The sequence below is a fragment of the Papilio polytes genome, unplaced genomic scaffold, assembly GCF_000836215.1.
Source record: "Papilio polytes unplaced genomic scaffold, Ppol_1.0 DF824047.1, whole genome shotgun sequence".
Taxonomy (NCBI): Eukaryota; Metazoa; Arthropoda; class Insecta; order Lepidoptera; family Papilionidae; genus Papilio; species Papilio polytes.
Window position 1 is genome coordinate 1053139 of NW_013525157.1, and position 22154 is coordinate 1075292.

Below are 22154 nucleotides of genomic sequence, written 5' to 3' on the forward strand. Positions count from 1 at the left end.
TTTTCTGTCATATTTTTACAAAACTTATCGCAACCAGGCATAACCAAGTTTGGGTTAAAATATTACAAAGGAATTTGAAATAAATAATTACATTGCTTTAAAAATAATGAAAAAAGTTTCTGCTGTTTTATACTACTTCTTTTACGCTTAAATCATCACCAGCTCACTATCTGTCTCCACTGAGGGGCTCGGAGCCTACCCTAAGTTAGGGTGACTAGGCCATAGTCAACCACGCTGGCACAGGGCGAGTTGGTTGAATTCCACATATCTTTGAATTTCTTCGCCGATATATGCAGGTTTCGTCACGATGTTTTCCTTCACTGTAAGATCGTCAGGTAAATTATGTACATATGAAATTTCGATGAACCGGAAATCACATTGGTACATGGCGGGATTCGAACCCAAGACCTGTAGATTACAAGTCAAGTGGTTAAACCACTGAGCCACCGACGCGATGCTCTAAAATCAACGAATAATCACACAAACATTTTACGATTATTCCACTTGCATTATTTCACTCTAATTAAAACTGGCATGTACACGCTTTTAGTATTAAACGAATGAATAACATGTCACCGCGTTGTCAACGTATTTTAAAGTGATTGACAAATTAAACATTTCAAATCAAAGTCATAGCTTGGTTTTGAATAGTTAATATTATTTATAAAATGAATACTTTATTCCCTAAGATATGTAAATTTTTACGTGTGTATAATAATAATTTAGCGCGTAGATTCCATAAGACTTCAATTCTTTACCAAGATTCCGTTAAAGAAGCCAATCCTCTAATATTGGAACCCATCGAATATGAGAGTTGCACGTTAAGGAGCCACGACAATGAAAGGCGTCAATCTCTATATGAATTCGGTTTATACGTTGGTGCATGTCTGCCGAAATTCGTACAAAAGATTCAAATGCAACACACCGACGAATTGGAGATTCTCGTCGCGCCCGAAGGCTTGTTCCCCGTACTAAGTTTTATGTGTCTGCACCAACACGCCTGCTTCAGTCAATGCTCGTCGGCGACGGCCATCGATGTACCCAGTCGCACATACAGGTTCGAAGTAATTTATGACATTCTTAGTTTGAGATTCGGTGAAAGAGCCAGAGTCAAAACTTACACCGACGAAGTGACTCCATTGCATTCGGCTTATGATATTTGGAACGGTGTCAATTGGCATGAACGAGAAATATATGACATGTTCGGTGTTATTTTTACTCACCATCCTGATTTGAGGAGAATTTTGACAGACTACGGGTTTAAAGGTCATCCATTGAGAAAGGATTTCCCCCTAGTTGGGTATACAGAGGTGCGGTATGACGATGGTTTGAAGAAACTGGTGTATGAACCTGTTGAGTTTGCGCAGGAAATGCGAAGCTATCAGTTGGAATCTCCTTGGAATTATTACAAAAATTTCGATGAAGATTACAATGCTCCACCACCACCGCCCAAAAAGAAGTGAGATTATTTAGTGTTTTGTTTATTTTAATAAAGACAATTTTTGATTATTTAATTTATTTTATCAAAACATCTATTACAGAAATATATTATGAGGTGTTCAAAACTTTTAAATAACAACAATTATGAAGTGCTAGACCGAATTCTCCGCACTTGGTTAATTATGATAAATTTTACTATAAATCAAAGTCATACAAAATATATATTTGTTTAAATTTAATTTGATGTAAACAGTAGTTTGATATAATGCTCACGTTTGATAAGGAACTTGGTATTCGTAGTTAGTCGTTTAAGTGCATAATTAACACATGCCCAATGTGCACAGCTATAAATATTAATTAAAGTTTGTATCTACTTATCAGTACTACTACCATACACAGTAACACTACGTACTTCTAATGAGATCATCAGTAATACGTTAGAACAATCTATAATGTAAAGATCAAAATAACAACTACTAAGGTTTTACTTCTCAGTTTGGTTCTATTTAAAGCTCTTAGAAAACTAATATGAAATATAATCTACTTCTTCAGTCTCATCGAGCAGATGACAGTCCTTTCAAAAGCTTGAGAATTAATAACTTTGGAAATTAGCGGAAGGCGGCTAATTATTCCATCTCCATTTCAAGTTAGTTCTACTTACTATAAGAATCTTTAACTCGGTTGTGGGACAATTAAATTCATTTCATTGTCTTACTTTCAATTGTAGAACACTTTATATCAAATGTTTAATATTTTACATTGAATTTATAATGATATTTTAAACATTTCAGAAATGCGTTAAATTTTAATAAATGTTTAAAATAAATTGAAAATATGTTACACTGTTCAACACGTGTGAATAAGTATCTTGTTTCGAAGTAGTACAGTAGTGGGATATCTTAGTGGGAATTTTGGCATCGTATCTGGCTCTATCATACGGACATCTGCGTAAGAATAACGATAGAGTGGAGGAGTGAATGAGCAATCGGCCGCAGTGTGTGGCGCGCCCTCGCCATCGCCGTCCGCACGCCGCGCTCGCTCCCTACTCGCACTAAACTTAATACGTACTTATTACCAACTTAAATCACTTATTACAAACTTAACTTACTACGTATTTCATTAAAATTTGAAGGCATAAGTAAAAATAGTACTAACGTAAATTTTTAAATAACTACAAACATCCCGAAGAACTTTGTTGGTAAACTTTTACGTCAATGATTAAAGGGTAAGTAGTTTTTTTATCATCTTTTTTTAATTGTATTTGTAGTTTAAATCAGTAATCATTAGCTAATTTATAAGCATGTTTTCAATGAAAGAATAACTACTATATTATCGAAAAACATTTTTATTTAATATTTGTTTACTTGCTTGTTTTAATAACATTAATGCATGTTGTGCGAAGTCCCTCGTGTTATAGATACGATTATTTTAAATTTAAGATAGTTTTAAGTTAATATCGTAGAAGAAAAAAAGCACAAGTTTAATTAAGTTTTTATGAGTTTTGCGTAATAATCATTTCTGTTCTTTTATTATTCATATAATTGTTTTCATTGCAGCAAATATAGATAATGTTATCGTATAGAGGACAACAATAACATGTTTTAAAACATTGAATTTTACTTTGTTACTTTAAGAGATTCGGTAAATTCGATTGTTAACGTTTTATTTTGAAGAATGGTACATTTTAATGAATATTTTATTTTGATTATTGTAAATATAAAAAAAAAATGTATTTTAACATTTGTTGGCATGCTTTTTGTGTCAAACGTAATAATCTACGAATAAAAAAAAACAGAATAATCAGATAATATGAAGTATAAGGGTTAACGAACCATAAAACAGCATATTTCCTTTTCACTATTGCACAAATTGCAGAACACTATTATTAATTTAATGTAACCTTAACATATTAAATTGTGTAGTCTTTAAATGACTAAGAAGTAAATTGTTCGATATTTACATATTCAACAAGAACGCGTTGTCTCTCAGACAGAATATCCGTTCAAATATTTGCCGAGAGAGTAAGACTCAGTTTAACACTTCCTCTGTTAATTGTTGTTCTACGTTACGGACGCCACGGTTATTGTCCGCTGATAGCGCAGTACGGCTGCGTTGTTGTTTACTCACATAACTACGAGTTTCCACTGATTGAAGACATGTACAAGAACATGTACCTAAAAGAAAAAAAAGAACGTTTTTCTTGCTTGTTAGCAATATCAAATTTAAACAATTTCTAAGTATTATTTACAAGATGAATTCATTTGAAATAAATATAATTATCATCACCAGCTTACTGTCTCAACTAAGGGAGTCGGAGTTTACCCAAAGTTAGGGTGACCAGGTTTTATTCAACCACGCTGGCCTACTGAGGGTTGGTTGACTTCACACAAATCTTTCAATTTCTTCGTCGATATCTGCAGGTTGCATCACAATGTTTTCCTTCACTTCACTTATTGAGTATTTTTAAAATAATAATGTCACTATATAAATTGTTGTCTAGCAACTGAATAGCCTGTCCGAATTCAGAGACCACGGATTGATTACGACACTTATACAAATCGCTATTCTGAATTTAGAACCAAACGTAGTCACACTAATACCTTAACCATCACTGAAATATCATTATAACATACGAATATCCTTGTAAAATTATATAAAAATTACTTAATTCATCCTTATTCTGATCTATATTTTATTATTTCGTATTAATTAACCTAAAATTACGAAAATGCTCATCGAAATTATTAAATCATATTCCGAAACCTTTACCATAATTACTCGTTGCGCCGCAAATTTATATGTAAAGTAACAAATATTGTATTGCTTAAACAATACATAATTATTATATTAATTAAGTTGATCATGCGCTGAAAAGCTTATTTAAGCATGTGAAATATATTACTAGAAGAATCACATAATAATAAATATATGTGTAACTTACATTTGAAATGTATATTTATAAACAAACTGACTCTTTACTCAATAACTTTATCATAAACAAAAATAAATATAAAAAACACTTTGACTAAATGATGATAAAAAGTAACATACTGTATCTCATAAGTTTGTATGTGAATTTTTCACAAAGCATGTTCACGAGATAACAAATTCAATGAACCTTTTTCCATACAAGATTGCGGTCTTCGTACGGTTGAGTTCCAATATGTTGATAGTCCTCCTATTGAGGTGGCTGAAGTGAGATGCGCATTTTTCTCAAGCATTATCGCGGAAAAGTAGTTACCGGTACGAGATCGCATCCGTGCTCATTTTTGCAACATTCTCGATCGACTTTTCGGCACCCAGAATAACGGACGTAAGTCCAATATAACCCAGTAGATACCTTTATACGCGGTACTGAATCATTATTGACTGATCGAATCGTAACGTCGCGTACATGCAAATGACTTTTTGTATGTTCAGTCATCACTTGTACTCTTTGCAATTACGTTGTTGATTGCAAATTAAATATGTATTTATTGTTGAAGATTTTAATGACTTTAATCATTTACCTATAAAAGCTATGCTCTTAAATAAATGAAAAAATAAAGAATAAATCGACGATTCAAAAAAAGGATTTACAATTTTTTGTAAAGCTACTATGAAATAATAATGAAAGTATGTTATTTTATTTTAGAATTTATATTGCAGATCGAGATGGATATCTCATGTTTCACAATTTGACGACAACGCGGAGAATCTTTCGTGACTAGAAATATGCAGCAGCCTTGGTGGCTATACTTGCTAGCTGTATTCTGGATACGTCTTGATTCTAAGCTCGTAGGCAAGTCTTAAAAATATAATACAAGATTTATTTATACGTCATTGATTAAAACTTTTTAATCGTCATACAGGTCAAGCATTTCAGCCAGAATTTGCGGAACCTCTATCAAATCTAACTGTACCGATTGGGCGAGATGCAATCTTCAGATGCCTAGTTCAAAACCTTGGAGGTTATAGAGTAAGACATTTTACTATAAATAAAACAATCATTTATTCATATTTTATTTTCTAAAACATTAATTATTTACAGGTAGGTTGGGTGAAAGCTGATACTAAAGCGATACAAGCAATTCATGTGCATGTAATAACAAATAATCATAGAGTCAGTGTATCACATAACGGTCAAACTGTATGGAATTTACACATCAGGAACGTACAAGAAGAAGACCGAGGTCAATACATGTGTCAAATTAATACAGATCCAATGAAAAGTCAGGTTAGTATTTAAAATAACAAACTTTATAAAATAGAAACATGAGTTTTTATATCATACGGTGAAAAAGAGTTATCCGCAATTGCAGATGCGTTACCTACTATTAAACTAAAGAGAAGGGCACGCATAAAGGAGGGCATTTCCTCTTGCTATGCATTCCCTTCTCCACGCTTTCTCTTCCCACCCTTTTCTTACAAGTATAGTATAGGAAGGGACTAAAATTAGGCCTCCGGCGTTATTGAGTTTCTTTAGTTTGAAGTCAACGCACTCCATTCTGCCTTGTCAGTAGATACAGCCCTATCACGGTCATATGGTTTTGATTTTCTTCTAGTGTCTTTGTCTTTAAAATATCCATGTATTCTTACTTGTCGGTACAGAAATTCTCGTGTCATAATTTCAGGTACAAACATTTTTCTACTTCTAAGTAATGTTTTATCTTCCGGACCCCATTTTGAAGTGGGATAAAAAATGTTACGTGTAGAATTGAAGTAATGATAATATTTTAATTCATAAAACACGCCAAAAATAACTGTAAGGGCATAAAAACTTAAAAGAAGAATCAGTAAGAGAACATCGCAGGGGATACCTAAACTTTGGATCTTGAAAGAATTATCATATTCATTAACTAAAACTTTCATAGCTCTGATATATAATAATAGTAAAAGTAATATGGGATTTATAATCCATGATATTTTCCAATAGTAACTTGCTTTAACACCGATCATGAATATTATATCAACGTTGTGATTATTGTACCCGTAAATCCAATAAACAGAAATGGAGAAGAAAAAGCTATTAATAAGTTGTATAATTTCTATAGCATCCGTAAAAGATATAACCAAATCAGCACAAAAAATTGGACAAGATATTAAACATAAAAGCAATATTAAAGCAGCACAATATACATTTTTATATGTCTGTACGGTTTTAAAATTATTCACTAGTAAGTCGTGCAAATAAAAAAGTGTAATAAACAAATTAACAAAAAGACATAGAAACACGGCGGAAAACCAAAGAAAACTCCAAATCGAACTTTCATCGTAATAACTAGTAATTTCTGAAACTGAAGCGAATATTGAAAAAAACGGATTGTTCCCCAATTCTAAGACATTTTCTTCCTCGCCGTGAAAATAAGACATACTCTTGATACCGCTGTAGATAATTAGCGCAAACATAACTGAATAAAATAAAGCAAATAAAGTTACTGCAATAGCTGTCATAGTCGCGGGACTACGGAATGGGATATTTTTGGATAAAAATGCGAACATACCAAAACCAGTTCCAAATGACAACACGCCGCGGGTTAAAGTTAATGTACAAGATTTAAAATCATAATCATTCCAATTAATATGTATCTTTGATGAATACCATGCACCACTAGCAGATAAAGCAACGCAAAATAACACAAATACAACAAAACTTACATACACGACCAATATTTTGATTGCAATTCGCATTGATTTTTCTTTTCTCAAAAACAAACAGAACAAAACAAAACAGACCGAGCTGCTAATGATCAACGATTTCCATTGAAATGTACAGTTCTCATTCAGTGTAATTTTTCCACCAATTTCTCGTTCGAAGAAGCAAGAACTTGCCGTTTTCATGCCGCAGTCGTCGTCGAATAACATTTGCGTTTCAATACAGTGTTGAAAAATTGAAGTGTTAACGCGCTTTACCATACATCTTGAATTATTGAATTCGTCGCAAGTGAACCACGGCGGGGGATCCAGCGCTGCGTGGAATGTATAATTTAAATACCACGAACTGAGTACGATCAAGTACAAGGATTTGTAAACAATCAAAACCACAGTTCCGTACCCGATGCTTCGTAGAATTGGGAAAAAATTCCACATAGATATCGCATCACAATTCGTGTACTGAGATATACAGATCTCCGAATAAACTAGTGGCAAACCAATAAATATCGCTGAGAGTATATAAATACCGCCGTGGAAATAGAAACCGTTATGTGACATTTCGATCGGTGAAAAAACCATGGTTACTTCGCCCATCATCCAAACCCATAGAATAAGTCTGTAATTACCATAAGTTTTCCACCGACATTCAGAATCCATTATTGATTTGTTTGTTTCTTTAACATTGTGAATCAATTTGCACTTTTGACAGTCAAGATAATTTATTATTATCGTGGCCATTTAGATTAAACTATCTTTTCACTTCAATATTGACAATCAATATAAAAGGAATAACAAAAGAACAATAAAAATAAATGATAAACAGATAAAGGGAATTAAACTGCTGGGAACTGCAGGCGGGCGACGCAGCGGGTAATGATTCGTATATGGTAGTCCTAAATTATTGCACTCCGCTGTAATTTATACTCGGGTGTGATAAGGGCATAAATCCCCAACGACTGTGCAGCTGCAGGCTTCGACGGCGCCGTCGACGCGGCATGACGCCACTTGACGTAATGTCATACAGAAAAAAATGTTACACGCTGAACTTTGGATAAGGAATTAATGTGTGACAAGGATGCCAGTCATTATTATAATTCAATTAAAGTTCTATTCAATTCTTATGAAGAAAACTGAAGATTCCATTATGTCGTAATGTTATTTGTCTCATAATCCATAAATAAATCACAATGTAATAGTTATTTTATTCACAGATGGGGTACCTAGATGTTGTTATACCTCCTGACTTCATTTCGGAGGAAACATCGGGCGATGTGATGGTCCATGAAGGCGGGACAGTGCGAGTGTCGTGTCGTGCTCGTGGCCAGCCCGAGCCGCGCGTCATGTGGCGTAGAGAAGACGGTTCAGATCTTGTAATTAGACATACAAATGGAACTAAAACTAAAGGTCCGTAGAATTAAATAATACAGTTTACGTTTATAAATTTAATATTTAGACAATACATTAAGATAGTCACTTGAAATTAGTATGATTTTGTGCGTTTTTTCTGAGCATTTTTTTTTGTTTTTCCTAGTGTCAATATATGAGGAGGCAGTGCTAGCATTCAATAAAATCTCGCGGTCAGAAATGGGTGCATACCTGTGCATTGCGAGTAATGGTATTCCACCTTCTGTTAGCAAGAGGATTGTCATCAAAGTGCATTGTAAGCATAACAGTTTTACTAAAGAAATTATCTTATCTTTACCAGTTGTTTTGGAATAACTAAAATCTAATTTGATAGAATAAAATTGGTTAGCGGCGGATTCTTCGTAATTGTTCTTTATCTTAAAAAGTTTCGGATGTTTCTTGTTATTAATGGTGTTAGTCAATGTCAGCCTTCACTACCTATTAATTATTTTAGCTTTTAGATGGCATTGTCGAGACGAAGAAATTCCTCTTTCTTAGATTATCAGGATTATTTTGTGCGACGATTTCGATTATTAAAAAATACAGATAGTTATTTATTTTTAGTTACCGTTCTGGTCTTTCCCAATCTTCAGAGATCAATATTTCTACTTAAAATGTAGGTCATATACATTCTTTAATATATTTATCCTCTTCAGTTCATCCAGTTATTCAAGTACCCAACCAACTTGTGGGGGCGCCTCTCGGAACCGACGTCACATTAGAGTGCTACGTCGAATCATCGCCAAAGTCCATCGTCTACTGGGTGAGAGATTCAAGTAAGTCTAGACTTATTATTGTTTTAAGTGTAAACAAATCTTGCAAGGGTTTTGCATCTATTTACCGTTTCGAAGAGGTGTATAAGTTGATGTAAATTTCATTTTCAAATAGAAAATTGTGTATAAAAATATTCTATTACATACTTCTCACATATTTTTTTCTTTAGTTCACTTGATCTATGCTTCCTAATGTTTCTGCATTGTAACATTGATTCTTGTCTATTTACAATTATTAAATATTTCTATTCATAAATGTAGAGTTGTCCCACAAGACAATTTATAATTGTTACCACAAAATTGTTCTTTAAAATTATCATATTCGTTGTTAATTTCGAAGTAAAGTACAATTAATTTCGAACGCTAGTGCCGTCAATATCCTGACTGCGATTACATTCTGCGTTCATGAATCGAAAGTCAATTGAGTTGTATCTAAATTAGCTGTTACGCATTTTGTTGGAAATTGGTCACTTTATTTGAATGATGGCAAAAAATTTGTTACTTCAAATCAAGTCCTAGTTTGAATAAACATCTGATCCCTCTTCATTAAATTGAAGTTTAGAAGTCTTGTGACCAGGAACATTAAGTAAGGAAATCGTTCCACTGGGAACTCAGCCTGGTTACTTGACACGACGATAATTGCAAGCGTATTAGTTAATCGCATCTGTTAAAGTAATTAGAGATAGCATCGATTAGAGATAATTAGTTCTGGCATGATTAACATGAATGACTTATCTTGGTATGCAAATTTTGATAAATATATCAATAGAGAAGAATGAAATTTAAAGAAACTTAAATTATTTCAGGATTTTATAATGTAATTAAATAATGTTTCGTCAATAGTTTAAGAATATGTTAGTTAAAAATAAAATAAATATCAATACTAATCTAATAAGGAAGAAATATTGTTTTTTTAAAGTCAGAAACTATTGGACCAGTTTCAACAATTCTTTTACCATCAGAAAGCTAAATATCATCGAATAATGCTTTTATTCAGCGAAAGCTAGTTAGTAATCTGTAACTTATATTACCTATCGTATATAAAATACTGTACGGTCTGCAAAAAATTGTTTGAGTTTTTTGGCATGAGTCGAATCGGGCGTGTCGGTGCTCAATGGTTGCGAGTAATTAGATATTAAGTTTTAATTTATGAGTGCGTTGGGTTTAAGTCTTAAGAAAATTGAGCTATTGTGGTGAAATAAGACAATAGCCGTTAGTGCCGCTCGGTTGGTCACGGCGCGTTACGACTGCTCCGCGGCCGCCGACAATGCTTTTGTTATTTATATCTTGTGAATGTACGCCTTTTGCCGTTTCTATTATAAAGAGTAGTTCAAATGGAAAAAGTAGTTTAGGATTCTCTTCTTCGTGTTGCAGTTTCCATTCGATTTTATTTCAGTATTCCTCTAGACCTGAAGTTTTTTAAATTTATCGCATGTTACAACAATTTGTATAGTAAAGTTAGGTTTAACAATAATAGTCTTGACTTCACCATAGTTAAGTTTGTGTATCTAATCTCTAAACACATCAACTGACTGTGAATGTTAAATGACGGTGTCTAGTAGCAAGGAAGCAAGTTTCGCTGCCAGATCAAACATTCCAGTAACTCCGGCGGAGGTTGATTCGGTAAGTTTCCGCTTAGACAACCGGACAGACTGTAACGCCGCTGTCGATGTCGATCACTGATGGTTTACATATATTTATCGATATGATTAAAATATAATACATAATTGTTTAAATTGCATTATTGTAAATTATTCTGAAGGTTAATGGTGTTAACAGTATTAAAACCATCTTCCGTATGTTATCTATACTAACTAATATTATAAAGAGAAAAACTTTGTTTGTTCGATTGTAATGAAAAGGCTCAAAAACTACTGGGCCGATTTTAAAATTCTTTCACCGTTAGAAAGGTTATTTATCTATGAGTAACATAGACTTGATTATTTCTATATTTCACGCGAGCGGAGTCGCGGAGAAAAGCTATATTTAATATTCGAAGAGATTATAATGAAAAAAGAACGCTGGGTGTTCGTTGATTTTACTGATGAATACATATTTTATTCATATTGCCACATATAAGGTGCGGAGGCTTCTTTCAATGAGTTCCCAAGGTATTTCAAATGAAATTCTGTATTTCCACAATATATTCACATAATGTGGCATTTGCGGGACGGCTAGAAAGTTTCATTTTTATGTGTGCCTGATGTTTAATAATACGAGTAAAGTTAGAAACATACGTTTTTCCTAATATATTTGTAGCAATGCAATAAGCGCTCAAGTCACGGAATCTTCGGTTCATAATTCCCGTGTGCATAAAACTATCCGACATCCAATAATAGTGGAAAGTGGAAAATTTCACCACAGGGGAATCATAATAAAACGACCAGTATATCGCACCCGTTGTTAAGATTGTTATATATGTGACAAGCTTTTTAATAGAAGTAAGAACATATATTTTTGTTTGATATCGTCTCGGATATCTGTTGGTGGCTCGCCGGCACCAAATCAAACCATTACGTATTCACGGAGGATGACAACGTCTCGGATTATATTGCATTTGTTGCGGAGCGCACAATACTGGAATAATTCAAATGTTGTTTTATGTTTTGTTTCCCTCTTCTTTATTTTGTTACACTAGCTTTAGTTCCCGGCGTCACTTGCATCACATGAATCATAATTATGATTTATACCAATAACATTTATGATATTCCTTCTATTTTATATTGACTAATATTTCACAAGTCTAACATGTCTTTTTAGTAGATTTTTATTAATTTACTAATATTTCTTTTACAATCCCAACTAAGCTCTACGCTTGTGCTAGGATATGGTTAACGACATTAGTCGAAATGCGGGATTCGAACCCTCGACCACATTATCGGAAATCCGTACCACTAACCATTAGACTATTGGCGCTCACAAGAATTAATATATCTGTTTTAAATCGATTCAGTACATTTGGCTTTGTTCTATAAAATTTCTGTTTAAAAAAAGTTAAATACAAAAGCTAAAGACATAACCTATTAGTTACAGATGACTCGTCAGTAGTAATAAATCAGATGTTTCAGATTAAGCAACTGTTACATTCAGCGCCAGTAAGAAAACGAGCTGTAATGAGCTGGATGGAGCGATTCGAGCTTTTACTTCGTATTTCTTCCCCTCTATAGCCGTCGGCGGTTTCGCAAAGTTCTCTCAGCAGTTGTCGCCTGAAATTTACGAGTTAATTTTCAATGGGAAACGGTTTAGAGCTTCTAGTATTTTTAAGTTTCGTGAAATATTTTGCATTGTTTTGGTACAGGGAGATGTTAAATAACACCGGTTATTAAGCAATACCGATTGCTAGACTGAGTTACAAGGGAACTAAGGGAGTACCTTAGTACTGCTTAAAAGGTTAATAATAACTGTGTGGGGAATAAGGTGTATCGTGTTCGAATAAATGAATTTGTGGAGGTGTTGAAAAGGGTATCTCTTAATATAAAGGTGAAAAAAGCGAACTCAGTACGCTGAGGGATCCGTGCGGTAAGGCGTGAAGCATTATTTTAAAGGCGAACAATTTGGTAGGTGTAAAGGTAAAAGGTCGGACTGGTATTGTGGTGATTTTTTGACATCGACGTTTTCATGCTTGACATTTATCACTTTGTTTAAACAAAAACCCTTTATGCCCGCTACACACCTCCGGATTTAACGGTATATTTATCAGCAACCTTAAGATTGTGGTCCACTATGGAAAAGAAAATATTCATAACGCAAGAATTTACTCTTTTACGCGCGACTTCGCTTTGACGTCTTTAAATTCGTATGGCTTTTGCATTAATTCACAAAAGTGTTAACAGTTACGCATTTGTAGATACAATTGTCAGTAATTAAAGCAACCAATCTATTAAAAAATTGATTCATTATCGTGCTATAAAGCAAAGGTACATGTTCATTTAAAACAGTTTGTGGTGCACTGAGTACTCCAAGAGCTTTGCTACCTCTCATTCTATTCAGTAATGCAGTTTACAGCGTTCCACTACGTACACTTAGTGCTGTGGAAGAGGTCATAACTACTACAATTCATTGACCAATGCTTTCTCGACCGACATTACATTTCATTGGCTCAATTCGAAATATTTTAAAAGTGTTTACTATTTTATTAAGAGGGAAAAGTAGTTTTAATTAAGTAAAAATGTTGATAGTTTGATGTTGTTGGTAATATTTTTCGTCAAAGTAAATAGAATCAAAAGTACTGAGACTCTAACTCTAAGGTTATCTAAGTTTTAGATTATGACTAGTTCGTTAATATTTAGGTAATATTTGAACGTTAACCGAATGTTTTTTTTATGCAACTTAATATTCACTTTTATAGGCCGAAATGTGTTAGCACATACGTAATGCGTTATGACAGGTCTTAACTAATAAAACGCATTAAGGGATCAATTTGTTTTGGCGAGTATTATGATTCATGTAACAACCGGCGGCCGTCGATCAAGCCTTTGTTTGGTCGAGAACTTGGTGAATGACTTGCGTTTTTGCTGTGAAAGCAATGAAAACCATCGCGAAAGGGGAACAACGCTGGATCGTCATTTTCGTTTGTCATCAATCTATGTTAGGGCTGACATGTAAGTGTTAATTAAGCAAGCCCCACTCGAGCGTTATTAAGAGTGTTACAGTGTTATTTTAGACATTAATTGAGATGAAATTTCTTGTTATGAATCAAGGGCGAGGCAAGTCAGGGGTGTATTTTGTAAATTCGTTTGAAGGCCATCTTTGTCGCACGACATCGGCGAACTAGAACGGAACAAGCAAACAGAAGTTTCGATTGAAATTAAGATTAGAAATGTTTAGCGTTATCTTTTCGCTTTGAAGTTTCTTACAAGATAATTAGGTTGCATTTTTAATCAACTTTCCTTTTAGTCTAAACTCCGTTTATTTTGGAAGGATAATCAAATTTTCGCTTTCACTTCCGATACTGATTAGAAAATTAAGATTATCTTAGAAAATAAGAAGTTGTTGTTTTATGCTTGTATTTATAATTTTATGTTATGTCTTTGAATTTGAAAACTCAAAAGAGTAAATCGTTTTATCTTATATTGAATGAACAGTAACAATTTTCTAAGTCTATTACATTGTCTGAAGTATAGAAAAAATAAAGTGCGGTTAAATAAAGGTAAAAAAAATGTAGACATATTTTTTATATTATTAAGAGAAGTTAGTGAATGGCAATATGCTTTGTTCATTGCTTACTTACAAAATACTTCGTTAACTTTTGAATGTGTGTGCAAATCTCATTAAAGTACTAAATGTCCAAAACTAAATTTGTTGTAATCTTGTATAATCTCTTGCAAATGTTCGCAATAAAACAATTTCGTAGTGCACTTTATAAAGCGAATAAAAGAGAAAATGGTCGTTATAAAACGAGCGCGAGGTGTAGTATAACGCAACAGTATTTCCGTAAGAAAGCTAGTCACTTTATCATTTGCGGACAACAGACGCCGGAGCTTAGTGCGCCCGCCGCGGCCGAACGACATAACGGGATGGAAGGATTGTTTAGATTGTGGGACAGCACGGAAATTGTAGCCATTTTAAAACTATTTCAGCTTTATAATTGTTTTTTGCATTAATTCTTGTTTATTCCTGCATTACCAAATGTTTAAACATCTTACTTAATATTATAAATGCAAAAGTTTAGATGGATGGATAGGTGTTTGTTAGAGTTGCAGCCTAAACTGCTCAACGGATCTCGACGAAATTTGGCATAGATGTAGAGGATAGTCTGGAAGAACACTTCGGCTAGTTACTCTTGTTTTTTTTTTTAATTCCACACGGACGGAGTCACGGGCCAAAGCTAGTATTACTATAAACGAAATTATAATTTGACTAACGATAAATCAGTTCTTATTTGATTGGTTTGTCTTCTTCAAAATGAACGATTGCCTAAAATACTAATTTGTATTTTTCATTATGTCTATTTATTTATCCTCCTACGTAATAACCAAATACTTCTTCATTAATAAATTTTAAGTTTCTTCACAGTTACGTTTCGTAGTTTAATTAAAACAACAATACAATGAGATTGTTAATTTTCTTTTACAAATTAATACTTTTAATTGTACATTAACAATAGAAGTTGATGTTTCGCTCTTATTTATCACGGTTCGTTATTTTCAAAGAAATTCAAAGCCCCGACATAATAGTAAAGCTCTGTCCGGCAAACTTTATACTCTTGAACAATTAATACTTTCCAAAGTACTCTCTTTATTCCTATACTCTGCTACACAACAATGATTTTTTTATTGAATTAAACAGAGATTACCTTGCTAGTACAATTGAATTTTTAACTATTTCTATTTTGTATTTTAATGACTATTATTATTTTAACAGATGAAATGGTAATATCGTCAGAGAAGTATGAAGTCCTCAATACAATGTTGAGCCCTTTCGAAAGCCGCATGACATTGTCCATACGTCGATTGGAGAAGATTGACCTTGGAGGCTACAGATGTATTGCAAAGAATTCATTAGGCGAAGTAGACAGTAACATCAGGTTGTACGGTTAGTATATCAAATTAAAAACAAAATATAATACCATCAAGGACGCTATTATTTTGTGAGCACAGTGCACCAGCGAGTATAGCCGAAATCTTACACTACTCTTTTCTTAACTCATGCTTAACGTCAAAACTAAGGAATACACTTTAAAATTCCATCTTATACTAAACTGTATGTAATTTTTTTGTTTCAAATTTTGTCATAATTATTGGAGTTTAAAATTACTCGAAGTTGATTTATACGTCAAATCGCCTGGACATTAGGAATAAAACGACATAGGCTTTGTGTTTCCTCTTGAATACTGCAAATTAATTACTACACCTTAATGTTGATGGATAATAGCATCAAATTGGACGTGGCTGGAATATTATAAGGCATTATTAACAGTGCAATAGACTTAGCTTACAAAAGCCTTACTACTAATGGAATAATTCCCAAAATGACCTGAATGGTCAGCCATGCATTATACAATGTGGCTTAAGATGAACTACACTGATTACCTCACGACAATACATGCTTAACAATAAACTAATACTGAGAAATAAAAAAAGTCAAAAAATGCTTTCTTTGGTCTAAGAGAGCTTTTTAAGATAGATACAGCCATTAAGATCAAAACTTTACCGTCCTATTTAATCACACAAACTTCGTACACGTGGAATTAAAAAAAAAAAGTAAAAAAACGCCTACGAGTATATTACTCAGGTGTAATTTTTTTTAAAATCGGACCAGTACTTTTTGAGTTATGTAAATAAATACAAATCTTTTTTTTCATAACATTAGTATAGATATAGGTTACTTAAATCTAATCTTAAACCGTTTACCGCAAAATTTGGTTACAACTTTTGTACATAATAAACGGTTTGGTTATGCTAAAATTGATCATCCAATTTAAAATAACAATGAAATGAATAGCAAAACATATCTAAAGTAAACGAAAATCTGAGTATCATTCGTACACGTCTTTAAGAGAACGCAATGTTCCTACATCCGGGAATTTCCTATATCCTTCAAATTCTTTACATTAATATCGGGATCCAGGGCATTTGTTCTCGTCGCTCCACAACGCTCTCAAATTAGGTGTATCACTGCCATGTGAGACGTGCGGTGCGCTCGAAGCAGACACGTTTACTGTGTACCTACGTTATATATGTGCTCTATTTAACTACGTGTATTGTTTAAAATATATTCAGTGATGTAGCATTAATTTATGTACTGAAAAATACTGTCTAATTTGAATCGTAACTTGATCTGAACTTAAATGCATATTTTTTAGCTTTTGCCATTTGTAACCGAATCTATCAATAGTATACACAGAGTATAGTGGTTAACGGACAGTCTAAGTCTAGATTTACACAAAGTACTATGGGATTATTAAAGTTATCACTAAGCGATTAGTAGATACTGCATAATGTTGTTCCTTTTCAGAAATACCGGGACAAGATCGATTGAAAAGTTTAAGCACAGAACAGAATAAAGAAGATTACAAATATTCAACACCTTTAGAAGGTCCTGATAATCAATTCGGATCCGCAGATACTTCTGATGATGAAGACGAAAGAGAAACTTCAACAGATGTCTTCAATAAAATGTTAATAACTGCTTCAAATGATACTGCAAATAAAACTTTACATTTAACTCGTTCAAACGCAATAAGTAAATTAAACTTAAGTAACAAAGTAAAGAAAATCACAAATAAATTTGATATAACTTATCAAAATAATGCTTGTAAAAATTATAATGTACAATTAATACTGATATTATCGTTTGTATTAAAGAGTGTTTTATATTTGTAATATTAAATAAAAATCGCCTTCACAAATTAAAAATACTAAATCGATAACTTCCTTGCTCTTTTATCAATAAATTTTTATTAAATGAAATTAATTTATTAAAAAAGAATTAAAAATACATTTGGTCGTAGTTTGATAACAGTAATGCAAAACCTACGGCTCATAAACCTAATTGAATGTGTCGAGGCGAGCGGGAAATTGGTATTGATGCGAAAGTTCCGCTAGCACAAAATTAATATTCAACTGATGTTTAAACATGTACATACCGGCATTATATTATGCTAATTTGCATAACATACTGGCTTTTAATAAATATTGTGAAAGCTATTTTAATAATGGAAGTAAAATTATATTGCTTATTGTTACGTTATTACGTTATTGTATAAACTTTTTTGTACACTGTACACGTCGAAGAACATACGTGTGACGTCATCGAATCTTGTTACCATGCATGTTGTTCAGTTAAATCTATTTTAAAAATCTATCTAATATTCTAATTCCTTGTTAATAAAAGTTAAAATGTATAGAAAGTTATAAAATAATTACTCAGATATACTCGCTAATAAATTTTGATTGTTGTGCACAGATATAAAATAGCTATATTTTAATAAGCAAACATTTTGTATAAAAGTATACAATGTTCAAGTACTAATAAACAATAGGCTCGCAATTTCCACACCAGTTACTTATGAATGGAAAACTAATGTATAATATTTCAATGTTAACATGTATCCATAATTAAAGTAAAACGAAAACGTATGTATATATTAATAAAAGATGTTAAAAAAATTAATGCATTTTTATTCGACGTATTAAACAAAATTATTCAAAAATAATAATTGGAATAAATACACATCATTTTACAAGTAAATGAATGATCATTTTTGTAACATATGAAACTCATTGTATACACTTTGCCTCTTTTCTCGATCAGCCGTAAAGGCAAGAAAGCAAGTTGATAGACATCAAAATACGACTATAATAAATACGACTATTATTTCCACAATAACAATCAAAATTAAAGTAAAAATTAGCTTCACATAGAACTGTTTATAATAATCTGCTGTTATGTAAATTTATTATATCCAGTTCTGTTGTCACATTTTAAAATATCTGAACACATTGCGTGGATTAAAACATTAAACCCGTTTGATAACAAAGCCCGCAATAACATTAGTGGTAACACACACTTAAGCCCACTCTGATAATTACATGCCATTTACTGTAAAAGCAATCGTCTGGTTCGAACGAATCCTTTGTAATATTTAATTAACGAAAAGCTATTAATAATTCAATTACTTTAACAATTTCATATGTTATTGAATACGCTTGAGACTATAGTCGATTTATTTAAACATATATTAAGGTTAATTAACACAGAATGAGCATAATTGTAGCAACACAGTGATCATTTTTATCATATTTGAAGGCATAAAAACAATTATGGGTGAAGTATCACTTGTTCTCCTTAACTTTCATATAAAACTACACAGACTTTGAGCATATTTAAGAAACTTACATAATTTCCTAAACGAAAACAAGCCGATACAAAGTTATAAGTAGAATAATAATTTTATTTGAAAATCTGTACGAAGTAAGAATAAGTCGAGGCAACAAGTCAAGTTCGCGAATCAGGCACGGTTGTGGTTTGTTTCAAGTTTCCGTTCCAATGTGGGGGATTACCCGACATCTTCGCTCATCTTCATTATACGGTGAGAAGTTTGTTCGGCTGTAGCCGCCTCGCGCTGTGTTTTGTTCGTATGTATGCAAATGTGCCGCGCTCACTTCACAAACAAATACACAACTTTTAGCTACACATAATTACCTAATCTTTTATAATGTGCCAAGTTATTGTTAGGGGCGAAAGAAACTTTGATTTAATCACAATGCCGATCAAATATTTTTATTATTCTTTAGATTTTCATTACTACAAAAAAGCTATATTAGTTTTATTCTTTTAAATTGGGTTTATTTTATTTACTTAGTGTTTGAAATATTGTGTGTATAATTATAGTAACGCAATTAGGTTCGACATATTTCGTTATATCAGTGTCGGTTCACCATTTCGGTTAATTAAAACGCGTCTGAATTCTCGGGTTGTAAATTTTTCGTCTGCGAGGTTTTTTTTTTATGAAACTTTTCGACAGAGCATCCAGTTTTCTGTTTATTTATGAGCTTTGGCTGGCTGCGAACGGACGGTTCGCTCGACCGACAATATTTTCACATTAATGTTTGCCGGTTTTTGCTGTACAGATTTAGATGAAGTGTGGAATAATCATTAAATATACATCGTACACGAAACCGTTTTCCAAAAAACAATTTCCTTTTAGTTTCCTTCCTCATCGCCTTTGACCTATCAAATAAATAATAGGTGACAATGTGTAAAGGAAAACAACGTAGTGAAACAGGAGGTCCGTAACGAGAAAATAATCAATCTCCCGAGTCCACTTGGAAGCAATCAACGGTCTGTTATTGCGTCCGTCCAATCCGATAAAAGAGCCGATATATCAAAGACGTCCGCGGTTCAATTACTTGCCAATGTGCTATCTCTTAGACGCAGTAATCGAAAATGAAAATAGTACACATTTTGCAATGACCGACACATAAGAGAATGTCGGACCGCGTCAGTAACAGACTCCGCGGCATCAGGCCTGATCGATATTGTCCTTTATCGCAACTATTAAGGCCAAATTGAAATTTACATATCTGCTAGTCAGAATAAATGATATCGAAAACCTTTTAACCATATTTAAATCAGACATAATAATAAAGTTCTGTTTTAAGCTCTTCCAAGAATACTCCATATAGGAATTAATATACAATTTTTTACGTTTACATATTTGTAAAGCTAACAAAAGATAAGTTTTAGTTACAATGAGGACGCTCCTGGATTATAATTTTCGAGCGCTCCTTAAGTAATCTTGCTCCCGTTTTTTACAGAAAATATCATATATTTCAGTAAATTTGTCGACGCTATTTAAAAATATTCATATTAAAAGCAATAAAATATTACGTGAATTCGTATATACACTTCTGACGTTTAGTTGTGATGTGTTTGAATGTTTAATATTCACAAGAATTACATTAAACATGCAAAAGAAATATGAAATTAATTCATAAGTCCCCGTATGTGCTGGTGTTGTTCCGCATGTCTCGCTTTGAGAGACGCCCGCGGCAAAAGACGAGCTTTTAACGGCTAATTGCTTTAATATGTCCCAACGTAAGACATTGTCGAAATTAGATGAACCTACACTCTTCACGGGCGTTGTTAGCATGTTACCTTGGAAATTGTGCATCAACTCATCTCAGGTATAAAATGAAGTATAAAATTCAATTTAAAGCATCAAAAATAAGTCGACTGCTAACGTTGAAAATTTATATTTCAATTTAATAAAAGGTACAAAGTATGTATGTACATATTACTTCGTATAACAGACTTTTCCAATTATACATACTTTTTATTAAAACCTCATCGTATTTCTACTGTATACACTTTTATTAGCGTTTATATTAAACCTTTTTATAAGATTCTCTACGTCATACGAAATTGTTTTAGTATAAAACGGCCAATTCAATCAACTTCAGACTCATTTCGCTACACATAAAGAGAAATTAGGTAATTTGTTACGCTCCTTTCTATGCAGTCTTTGTATGAAAATATTAATCGAACGGTTACACAGTAATCTATTGGCGTAATACAGAATTGATAAGAAGATATTTCTATGTTATTGTTCGTCTTAATATAAAAACATTCTTAATAACATAAATATATCTTTCATTTGTCAGTGTCCTATTTTAGAATTTCATTCGAGCAATTAATATTTACCAATAAAGTGTAAAACCATAACCAATACAAATTAATAAAGTTTTAGATAAGACTCCTAAAATTAAAAGAAAAATTTTCTCAACGATCTACTCTTTATATGTGTGTATTTTGCTATAGGAATAATAGTCTCAAGCGAAATTCAAGTTCTCAAGGCTGTACCAATTCATTGGAATTGTACTAATGTGAGAAACAGAGCGATAGCCAGTTCCGTCCCAAACGAGCTTCACGAATGTTTGCCTAAATCTGACAGCTGCAGCTAATTCGTACCAAATAATCTGGCGCAATACTGGAATTAGGCGTAGAAACCATTACCCGATATATTGATTTATTTAGTGCTTCAAAACGACCCGCTCGGGTCTAACAATTCGTTGTACTGGATCCATTTATTCGTAACAATTCTGAACTTATACGATTGGTAACTAAAGTTTTCAACATATGGTCTGCTATAGATATATAGCTTATTAGTTTTTAGTAAACTAATATCGACATATAACAATCGACGATACGACAGTATCTACTAAATTCAATTTGTACAAAAACGTTGGCAAATCCTTATTAAACCCACGAAATTTAAGTTATTTTTGTGAAATAAATCGCAGTACTGCCCCTTTTGATAATAAATAAGATAAACTTTCCCTTTACCGTCACTTAGGGCATGTCCCACCACTGGCTGATAGAGGCTCAGATAGCTTAAAAATGACGTCACTATCACAGACACAGATTTTACACGTTGGATTGATGTCAGACAATTTAAAT

At 32.8% G+C, this 22154-nt stretch overlaps 3 protein-coding genes across 3 annotated transcripts; 2 read left to right on the forward strand and 1 right to left on the reverse strand.

Annotated features, from left to right (window-relative positions):
• Window positions 1-615: 615 nt before the first annotated feature.
• On the forward strand, window positions 616-1514 carry LOC106100618 (NADH dehydrogenase [ubiquinone] iron-sulfur protein 3, mitochondrial-like). The gene has a single exon (XM_013279553.1). The coding sequence runs from the start codon at window positions 669-671 to the stop codon at window positions 1461-1463; it is 795 nt and encodes a 264-aa protein (XP_013135007.1). The 5' UTR covers window positions 616-668; the 3' UTR covers window positions 1464-1514.
• A 908-nt stretch (window positions 1515-2422) lies between these two features.
• On the forward strand, window positions 2423-18337 carry LOC106100619 (lachesin-like). Its single transcript, XM_013279554.1, has 9 exons — window positions 2423-2665; window positions 5089-5221; window positions 5292-5398; window positions 5471-5656; window positions 8286-8478; window positions 8606-8734; window positions 9135-9254; window positions 15615-15785; window positions 17208-18337. The coding sequence occupies exons 2-9, from the start codon at window positions 5155-5157 to the stop codon at window positions 17573-17575; spliced, it is 1341 nt and encodes a 446-aa protein (XP_013135008.1). The 5' UTR covers window positions 2423-2665; window positions 5089-5154; the 3' UTR covers window positions 17576-18337.
• Window positions 5798-7758, reverse strand: LOC106100620. Its single transcript, XM_013279555.1, has 2 exons — window positions 7470-7758; window positions 5798-6179 (listed from the first exon to the last, which is right to left on the reverse strand). Exons 1-2 carry the CDS (start codon window positions 7729-7731, stop codon window positions 5902-5904), a joined length of 540 nt encoding a protein of 179 aa, XP_013135009.1. The 5' UTR covers window positions 7732-7758; the 3' UTR covers window positions 5798-5901.
• Window positions 18338-22154: the final 3817 nt, after the last annotated feature.